The sequence below is a fragment of the Neophocaena asiaeorientalis genome, unplaced genomic scaffold, assembly GCF_003031525.2.
Source record: "Neophocaena asiaeorientalis asiaeorientalis breed wild unplaced genomic scaffold, Neophocaena_asiaeorientalis_V1.1 scaffold87, whole genome shotgun sequence".
Classification (NCBI taxonomy): domain Eukaryota; kingdom Metazoa; phylum Chordata; class Mammalia; order Artiodactyla; family Phocoenidae; genus Neophocaena; species Neophocaena asiaeorientalis.
In genome coordinates, this window is record NW_020175432.1 from 2767207 (window position 1) to 2777707 (window position 10501).

Consider the following 10501-nt stretch of genomic DNA (forward strand, 5'->3'; position numbering starts at 1 on the left):
ACTAATAACGTTGAGCGTCTTTTCTTGTGCTTACTGGCCACTTGTATAGCTTCTTTGAACAAATGTCTACTCGTGTCCTTTGCCCATCTTAAAGTTAAATTGTTAGGTTATTATTATTATTGAGTTGTAAGCATTCTTTATATACAGTTGACCCTTGAACAACTCGGGCATTAGGGGCACCTACCTTCTGCACAGTGGAAAACCCATCTGTAACTTACAGTCAGTCTTCCATATGCTTTGTTCCTCCATATCCACAGTTCTGCATCTGCAGATTCAACCAAGCTCCAATTGTGTGGTGCTGTAGTATTCTGTTGAGAATAAATATGCATATAATTGGACCCATGCTGTTCAAATCCGTGTTGTTCAAGGGTCAACTGTATTCTAGATAGAAATTCCCTTGTCAGATACACGGTTTGCAAATATTTTCTTTCACCCCAGGTGCTGTCTTTTCGTTCTATTTATTGCGTCCTTTGATTCACAATTTTTTTTCATTTTTATGAAATCTTTAATTTCTCTATTTTTTTCTTTTATTGTCTGTACGTTTGGTGCCACTGAATTTGTTTTTAAGATGGAAAAGAGCTCACTGGGTCTCCTTTTGGGGATTAAGGGAAGTTTCATTTATAAACCCTTAAGTTTTTCCCCTACCTCTAGTATATACTGAGTCTGAGGTCAGAAGGGCAGGCTTCAAGAGTTCCCTGGTGGCCTGGTAGTTAGGATTCTGGGCTTTCACTGCTGTGGCCCGGGTTCAGTCCCTGGTCGGGGAACTAAGATCCTGCAAGCCTTGTGGTGTGGCCAAAAGAAAAAAAAAAAAAAGGAAAGAAAAGAAAAGCAGGCTTCAATTTGATAGTATCACTCACTAGCATACATATTCTGATCTTGCAGTGCAACTAGGTCACTTTTTAGCATTTATGCTTCACACATGGGTGCGAGGAATGTGCACAAGGATGCTTGCTGCAGTCTGGCTTAAAACTGAGGAAAATTGGAAGCCACTTAAATATTCCAGTGTAGGGGAATGTTTAAATCCAGCTAATTTCTGATATAGAATATTATGCAGCAGGGAAAAGGGAAAGGAACAAGATTTACATGTAATAATGTAGCTAGATCTCCAAAACCAACTGCTGAGTGGAGAAAGCATAGTTGCTGAAGGATGCAATTGATGTAAAAATAAATACTATGTGTTTTCTCAGATAGGTGTGTAGAAGGGGTAGAAATAGGTCTGCATGGATGTATGCTGTTAACAGTACTTTCTTCTGAAGTATGGGAATGGGACCCAGACTCGGGGTGAGGGGGCTTCAAACTTGATCTGTCTGGCTTTTAAAAAATATTCCAACTAAAAAAAAAAAAAAAGTCTAGCATATTTGGGGCTTTCCTGGTGGCGCAATGGTTGGGAGTCCGCCTGCCGATGCAGGGGACACGGGTTCGTGCCCCGGTCTGGGAGGATCCCATGTGCTGTGGAGTGGCTGGGCCTGTGAGCCATGGCCACTGAGCCTGCACGTCCGGAGCCTGCGCTCCGCAATGGGAGAGGCCACAACAGTGAGAGGCCCACGTACCGCAAGAAAAAAAATATATATATACCAACTATTTTCATGTCCTTATCTACTAATTCTACCATCTGTGTTGTTTCTGGTCCTGTTTCTTTTCTTTTTCTTTCTTTTTTTTTTTGGCCATGCCACGTGGCTTGAGGGATCTTAGTTTCCTGACCAGGGATTGAACCCGGGCCATCGGCAGTGAAATCCTAATCACTAGACCACCAGGGAATTCCCGTGTCCTTTCTTTTCTTTTCTTTTTTAAATTTATATTTACAATGGTTACATAGCAGGGTTTTCTCCTTTCTCTTAAAAAAATATTTATTTTATTTTTGGTTGCGTTGGATCTTCGTTGCTGCGTGCGGTCTTTCTTTAGTTGTGGCGAGCGGGGACTACTCTTTGTTGCGGTGCGCGGGCTTCTCATTGCAGTGGCTTCTCTTGTTGCGGAGCTTGGGCTCTAGGTGCTCGGGCTTTAGTAGTTGCGGCATGCGGGCTTCAGTCGTTGTGACTCACGGGCCTAGTTGCTCCGCTGCATGTGGGATCTTCCTGGACCAGGGCTTGAACCCGTGCCTCCTGCATTGGCAGGCAGATTCTTAACCACTGCGCCACCAGGGAAGCCCCCGGTCCTGTTTGTATTGATTGATTTTTCTCTTCATTATGGGTGGTAGTTTTTGGCTTCTTTGCATGCCTGGTAAGTTTCAACTGATTCCAGACCTTGTGAATTTTACCTTGTGGCATGCTGTATCCTTTTGTATTTCCTCAAAATATTCTTGAGCTTTGTTCTGGGATACAATTAAGCTACTGGAAACAGTTCCTTTCCAGGCTTGCTGTTCAGTTTTGTTAGGCAGGACCAGAGCAGTCTCCGCTCTGGGGCTAATTTTTCTCCACTTCCTTGTGAAGTTTTTCCACTCTGGCTGGTGGGAACAAGGATTTCCAACCTGATGTGAGCTCGGAGGCTTGTTCCCTCTGTTCCTTTCAAGTGGCTCTATCCCTGGCCTCTGCATGCGTGTAAACCCATCAGTCCTCGGACTCTCAAAAGATCTCTGGATCAACTTCTCTCTCTTCCTCCCTCTCTCTCCCTCTCTCTTCCTCTCTCCCTCTCTACACACTCTCTCCTTTCTACCTACTTCCCTCCTTCCCTTCCCCTCCCCCCTCCTCTCCCTCCCCCTACCTCCTCTTCCCCCCAGGTACCTCCTGTCCATGACTCCACTCTGCAAACTGTAGCCTTCTTACACTTTCTAGAACCTCAGCTTTGACTCCTCAACTCCACGTCTGAAAACTGTTATTTTACACATTTTGTCTATTTTTTTTTCACTTATGCCATATTAGGCAGAAATTTTGGATTTTTTAAAGATTTTTTTGGGATTTTTTTGGATTTTTTTAAAGGAAACACATTAATGTTTTAAAATATAATTTAACATTGTTTTATTTTTTCTAGTTTCTTCTATTGTTTTATTTTTTCTCCCTATGCCATGGGTACTACTGTTCACCCATTTACAGATGAGGGAGGTAAAGCACAGAGAGGTTGAGTGACTTACCCAGGGTCACCCAGCCAGGGAGTGAGGGGAGGGGAGGGAGAACAAACCTGGTCACCTGGCTCTAGAGGCTCCACCCCTGATTCCTACCCTCCACCATCCATGCAATTAAGAGCTGCTTTTTTCCTTTTTAAAAAAATTGAGATGAACTTGCATAGTATAAAACTATTTTAAAGTGTACGAATCAGTGGCATTTATTACATTCACAGTGTTGTCCAACCACCACCTCTACTTAATTCCAGAACATTTTTATCATCCAAAAGGAAATCCTGTCCCCGTTAGCAGTCACTCCCCATCCCCAGTCCCCAAGCCCCTGGCAACCATTGATCTGCTGTCTGTCTCTGTGGATTTGCCTGTTCTGGACATTTCACATAAACAGAGTCATATAATAGGTGACCTTTTGTGTCTGGCTTTTTTCATCATCATGCATGATGTTTTCAAGGTTCACCCACATTGTAGCATGTGTCAATGCTTCATTTCTTTTCATGGCTGAGTAATATTCCACTGAATGGATGGACCACATTTAATTATATTCTTTCATCCAGTGATGGATACTTCAGCTGTTGCAAATAGTGAGGAGCTACTTTTAAATGTAGGAAAGGATGAAAAGGAAAGGGGTCACAGCCAGCAGTGAGTCCAAACCCCCACTTACAGTTAAGAAAAACAAGGCACCCTCAGGAGGGTCGGGTACTTGCCCAGGCTCACCTGGGTCTGTATTTGTTCTCAGTCCAAGCTTGAACTGCTCCCTTGTTCAGCCGACATTCACCAGCACCTAATGTGTGCACATCTTGCACCGTGGCCAGGACACTGACCTGTGGGACCGAGAGAGCATGTAGAGCAGGCTGGGCATCCAGAATGTCTTCTTGGGAGGCTGAGACATGAAGGCTAAGGAGTCAACTGACTGGAAAGTGATGGGAAGAGCATTCTAAGTGGAGGGAATAGCCAGTGCAAAGGCCCTGAGGCAGGAGTGAGTCTGGTATGTGGGAGGCTGTGTTGGGAGAAGTGAGCAGAAGGGGGACAAAGGGAGAGGAGGGCAGCATCCCGACCCCTCAGGGCATCGTGGGCTGTGGTGGGGAGTTAAGATTTTTATTCTGAGCGTGGCAGGAGCCACAGCAGAGCGGAAGCAGGGAAAGCCTGCGTTGTGATTTTATATGCTGCCTTGGGGGACAGGAGGCCGGGGCAGTGCTGGGGAGGAGATGGGGCTTGATCTCCAAATCAATTTGCCAAAACAAAACTTGGGTGTATCCAACAAGCATCAAGCAAACAGTGGTCTATAACATCCTATTATTTTTAATGTGTGGCCATTCAAAATAATCACTCCGGGCGTGCAGCGTGCACAAACAGGGTGAATATTGATAAAATCACGGGAATGGAAACAGGGAGCATAGATCTAAAACCTCCAGCACTTCTCAGGGGTTCAATGGTGTAAAAAACAATACGGTCAGGTAGGAATCATGGTTATGTGCCAGCGAGCACCAGGCCTGCCTCGTCTCTGAATCCATAAACTCTTGAAGAAAGTCCCCTCTGATTCCTATCACCACAGTCCAGGGAGTTGAGAAGACAAAGGAGCATGAAGAATAAAAATATTAGTGACTAAGAAAAATGATTGTGGGAGAAATTAAATATTTTACAAAGTTTTCTCTTTAGTGTCTTTTAAAATAGATTTCACACAAAATATAACCACCCTCCCCCCCAGCCCTCTACCCATCAGTGTCTGCAGCTCACCGTGCACCACGTTTGGGGAGCAGGTTTGCGCTCTGCCCTCTTCTGTCCGGCGGGGAGGGCTTCCTGATCTCACACGTAACTGGGCTTAGCAAGAGGGCTGGGGTCCCAGATCCTGGTGTTGACATTTGAGACTCTCGCCCGCACACACACCTGCCTCGCCCCACCTACCCTCCAGATGTCCTTGTCTCCAGGTGACCTCTCTGGGGAGCAATTTGGAATTATCTATCAGTGAGGAAAGACCTGCTGTTCCAGGCATCGGATACTCTCCAGAGCAACTGCAGTCAGTGGGGCACAGATCTGGGATAGCGTGGGTATAGCAAGGTCAAGGCAACCAGAGAAAGAAATCCTGCAGCCGCTGCAGGAGATGCAAGAACTCACCTCTAGGGACTTCCCTGGTGGTCCAGTGGTTAGGACTCCACACTTTCACTGCCGTGGGCCTGGGTTCAGTTCCTGGTCGGGGAACTAAGATCCCACAAGCCGCGCAGCGTGACAAAAAAAAAAAAAAAAAAAAAAAAAGAGCTCACCTCTAGTGAATTCGGCAAGGCCAGAAAAACCCCCAAAAGGGGGGAGGGGAAAAAAAAAAAAAAAAAAAAAAAGATAAGAGCTCACCTCTAGTGAATTCGGCAAGGCCAGATGCGAAAACTGCTTCGCCTGGGACCTGCCCATAGAGCTCTGTAACATCCGCCAGTGGTAGCATGTCCAAATTACTGCATGAGATCTGAGAATAATATGAAACAGCCTGACCGATAGTCATTATTTGGGGTATTAATTTTACCATGAAGAATGCTCAGTTTTTGATATTGAGCTGAAACCTTCATCCCTGAGCGTCTCTGCTCACCCCTGGACTCCAGAGCTGCCAGGATCATCATTCCTCCAGGAAAGCTGGTTCTGGGTCTGCTGTGCTCTGGGTTGTGGCCCATCTGGGGGAAGGAGGCCCAGTCATGGGCTCTGCCACATTGAGAATCTGAGGAAAGCATCCGTGTTTCCCCAGAAAAGTACGCATGTGGTGATCCATCATAGCCCTTTTTTCCCAGATATATAGTTATATACACATATATATGTATGTACTTATGTATACATATTCTTTTTCAGATTTTTTCCATTATAGGTTATTACAAGATAGTGAATATAGTTCCCTGTGCTGTACAGTAGGTCCTTGTTGGTTATCTGTGTTGTATATAGTAGTGTGTATCTGTTAATCCCAAACTTCTAATTTATCCCTCCCTGCCCTTTCCCCTTTGATACCGTCAGTTTGTTTTCTGTGTCTGTGAGTCTGTCTCTGTTTTGTAAATAAGTTCATTTGTATCATTTTTTTTTAGATTCCACATATAAGTGATATCATATGGTATTTGTCTTTCTCTGCTTGACTGACTTCACTTAGTATGATAATTTCTGGGTCTATCCATGTTGCTGCAAATGGCATTATTTCACTTTTTTAAAAAAAATTAATTAATTATTTATTTTTGGCTGCATTGGGTCTGTTGCTGCGTGCAGGCTTTCTCTAGTTGCAGCGAGCGGGGGCTACTCTTCGTTGCAGTGTGTGGGCTTCTCACTGCAGTGTCTTCTCTTGTTGCGGAGCACAGGCTATAGGCACGTGGGCTTCAGTAGTTGTGGCACATGGGCTCAGTAGTTGTGGCTTGCAGGCTCTAGAGCACAGGCTCAGTAGTTGTGGTGCACAGACTTAGTTGCTCCGCGGCATGTGGGATCTTCCCGGACCAGGGCTCGAACCCATGTCCCCTGCATTGGCGGATTCTTAACCACTGTGCCACCAGGGAAGTCCCTATTTCACTCTCTTGTGTGGCTGAGTAATATTCCATTTATATATATACCACATCTTCTTTATCCATTCATCTGTTGATGGACACTTAGGTTGCTTCCATGTCTTGGCTATCGTAAACAGTGCTGCTATGAACATTGGGGTCATCATAGCCCATTTTTGTTTATAATTAATGATGTTCTTAAACCCCTTCATTCCTGAGATGGTTAGAGGCTCCCTAAGGAGTGGGGTCCATCTGTAAGTGTATATTGAGACCCTGCTATCTACCATGCACCAAGTCTAGAAATAATTCTTAACAGGTGTAACAAAGGGAGAGCATAATAACAGACAACAAAAATAATAGTAGTAATGGTAATCAACATTATTCGAGTCCCTACAGTATGCCAAACATTGCTTGGAACTCTTTAGCGTGAATTAGTTCCTTCCTTTGTTATAACTACCTTGTGAAGTACTTTATTATCCCCATTTTACAGATGAGGAAACTGAGGCACAGAGAGGTTAAGTGACTTGCCCAAGTCACTGCCCTTCCTCCCACAGGCAGGGTTCAAATCCAGGAGACCAGCCTCAGAGGCCATGGTATCATGCTGCTGCCCACGGAGATGCTAAGAGAGTGGGTGGGGAAGGGGCTGAGGGAGGAGCTTTGGGATAGGCCAGCGCATGTGCCTTCCCGCTCTGCACAGTGAGTCAGGAACCCCGCCTGTCTTCTGAGGATAGGTCACTCTGTCCCCAGGGATCTAGTTATCCCTGCAGCTCTGACCTAATGCCACATTTCCTCTGCTCTTGCTCCCAGGAGCTGGAGAAGCTGGGGCTCGGTGACAGCGTGGACCTGCACGTGTATGAGATTCCAGTGGAGTACAAGACAGTCCAGAGGCTCATCCCCGCTCTGTGGGAGAAGCACAGTCCACAGGTAAATGGGGCAAAGATGAGTGGGGTAAAGGTAGGTGCTTCCCCATCAGGACCTGCTGGTGGGTGCCCCACACATGGATGGCTCGTGTGACTTTGTTCCTGCTGTGATCACATGGCTGATGCCACAGCCTTATTTCCTAAAGTGCCACACTTTCCTGGGTTACCCTTAGAGGTGAGGGAGGAAAGCAAACATCTGGAACTTCACAGAGCCTGGTTCTGTCCCACTTGAGTTCTGTATCCGTCATGACCTGTTTGGTTATAAGTCACAGTCGAATCACACCTCAACCCAGCTTGAGCCCAAATGTTGGATGCTTTAGGATAGCTTGATTCAGGTGGTCGCCCAATGTCATCAGCCTCCTCTCTTGACCACGTAGCTTTGCTTTGCTTTCCACTTTGCTTTTGCTGTGGCAAAGATAGGTGGTTGCTGGCTGATATCCTCCCAACTCAGCCGCTCAGCAGAAAGAGAACGCCTCTCCTCCAAATAATTCCCCAAGGTCTATGGCTGATTCTCATTGGCTGGCTTGGGTCACAGGCCAGTCCCTGAGCCAATCACTATGGTTGGGGAAGAAGGAATGCTCTGATTTGTGAAGCCTGAGTCGCACATGCCCACTCCGGTGGCCAGAGGGTGGTGTCACCTCTCTCCAAACCTCCTAGAATGAGAAGAAGTGGAGGTGGTCCACAAAGGGAAATTAGCTGTGGGAGGGAGCGGTGGTTTTAACCCGATGTGATGGAATGGAGGCCAGACAGGCAGGAACCACACCCTCCCACAGAGGTAGTTTTGGCCCAGCCAAGACCTTGGGCAGGAGCCATCTGGGAACTTACCTGGGCTGGTATCTCTGACAAGTGCAGTCCCAGTCCCCTTTGGGGGGGGCCTCACTCAACTTCCTACCCTAGCTTGCTGTTTCAGATTCTCCAGGGCTGGCTGGAGGCATCTTCCTTTCTAAGAAGCCCTCTCATTGCACCTCAAATAGAATTTGTCCCTGAAGGAACTCCAATAAAAAAAATTTTTTTGAATGTGGCTACTTTCTTATTTTTATTATTGTAATTAATGAAGTTCTGTGTCCTAAGGTACACATTACACTTTGTATCCATGGACCCTTCTTGATACATAAAAGTATCATCAAGTATGTAAAAATCAAAAAGGTCAGGCAATAAAGCAAAAATAGGACAGTAAAAACAATGTGATATTCACTTTTGTTTCCTTTAAAACAGAAGCGTTCTTAACAATTGCTTGCTGTTGGCTCACAGAACTAGAGAATGTATATTAGAACATCTGTACTCAGAACCACGATCTTCCTTGGCTGTTACTGTGATAAGAAGCAATAAGCCATATAATTTACAAGAAGAAAGCGAATGAATCCTTCAGAAAACACAACCTGGCCGTTTATCTTCAGTGCAAAATAATAAGGTGGCAGGAGTGTATAGAGAAACAAGTCTTGGAGAACGTCCTGTAAGGGAATCCAGCTGTGCTTGTATGGTCGCAAGCTTGTTATAGAAATCAAACAGTTCCTTGTGACTGAACTCCACAAGAACTTCCTTCAGGCTCTTCCACTCTTCATTACTCACTCCTAGCTGTAACACAGCTTGAGGAGATTTTAGTTTTGCCTGGGCAGAGTGAGCCATCTATCTGAAGGTTAAGCTGCCATCCGACCGTCTCCAGCTCGTGGGGTGCCTGAATTTTTCAGTTGTTTCTTGACCCGTAGACGAGCAAGCATCGACAAATGCTTCTGCTTTGTCTTGTCTACGATGAATGTTCTCTAACTGCTGCTGCAAAGCAGCTGGCTCCACGTTGTGATATACGGCCTGTTCTAAAATGAATGATACTGTTGCAAGAACTAGGTGAAGGTCTTGTCTCTCGAGAGAAAATGCAGCCTGAAGTCTCTCTTCCTCTTCTTCACTGAAACTATTCTCAGCCGTCAGGTGAAGTTTTTGAAGAACTGGGGTGAGCAATCGTGGAAGTCTTCCTATATCTATTTCATTTATCAGCGACACTGCTTTTCTCATGCTGGGGCTCTCCTGCAGAGTCAGTGCCGTGGATGCCGCCATCCTTGAAGCTCCCTCAAAACTTTTTTTTAAAAATTAGAATTTGGGGGCTTCCCTGGTGGCGCAGTGGTTGAGAATCTGCCTGCCAATGCAGGCGACACGGGTTCGAGCCCTGGTCTGGGAAGATCCCACGTGCCGCGGAGCAACTGGACCCGTGAGCCACAACTACTGAGCCTGCGCGTCTGGAGCCTGTGCTCCGCAACGGGAGAGGCCGCAACAGTGAGAAGCCCACGCACCGCGATGAAGAGTGGACCCCGCTCACCGCAACTAGAGAAAGCCTTCGCACAGAAACGAAGACCCAACACAGCCAAAAATAAATAAATAAATTTATTTTTTATAAAAATTAGAATTTGTCCCTTTTTACAGAGGGGGACCTGGAGGCTCAGTGAGATGTGACTGAAGGTTCTGTAAATGAGCTTTCTCCTCTACTGTCTATATAGTCCTGCCTTATTCTAGCTAAAAAGAAAACCTAAGGCATGAACATGTCTTAAAAATGTCTCACTATATAGAAAGGAATAAAGAAAAAGGATTTTGGGTCCAGGCTGCTACTGATGAGCTGTGAGGTCTCAGGGAAGCTCCTTGGGCTTCCCGTGCCTCAGTTTCCTCCTGTGACAGGTGGAAATAATAATAGTCAGGAATCAACCAAGCACAGATCAAAAATATTTGAAAAAGAATTCCAGAGAATTCCCTGGTGGTCCCGTGGTTAGAACCCCATGCTTCCACTGCTGGGGGCCCGGGTTTAATCCCTGGTTGGGGAACTAACATCCAGTAAGCCGTGCAGTGCAGAAAAAAAATAAAGAATTCAGAAAGTTCCAAAAAGCAAAACTTGAGTTTGCCTTGAGCTGACAGCTATTTATTTATATAACATTTGCATTCTAGTAGGTATCGTAAGTAATCTAGAGATGATCTGAGGTATACAGGAAGATGTGCAGTAGGTTATATGAAAATACTGTGCCATTTTAGGTAAGAGACTTGAGCATCCACAGATG

The 10501-nt window shown here is 45.6% G+C and overlaps 1 protein-coding gene and 1 pseudogene across 3 annotated transcripts in view; one reads left to right on the forward strand and one right to left on the reverse strand.

Moving 5' to 3' along the window:
• PGPEP1 (pyroglutamyl-peptidase I) overlaps nt 1–10501 on the forward strand; it is a 58738-nt gene that overhangs the window by 9616 nt on the left and 38621 nt on the right. For all 3 annotated transcript variants that reach the window (XR_003006227.1, XM_024767546.1, XM_024767545.1), the window contains exon 2: nt 7354–7470. Coding sequence is in view for 2 of the 3 variants with exons in the window: in XM_024767546.1 (XP_024623314.1) it covers nt 7354–7470 (117 nt within the window). In the remaining variant the exon portion in view is untranslated. The remainder of the gene's footprint in view (nt 1–7353; nt 7471–10501) is intronic.
• Nucleotides 8693–9564, reverse strand: LOC112414868 (COMM domain-containing protein 10 pseudogene; annotated as a pseudogene).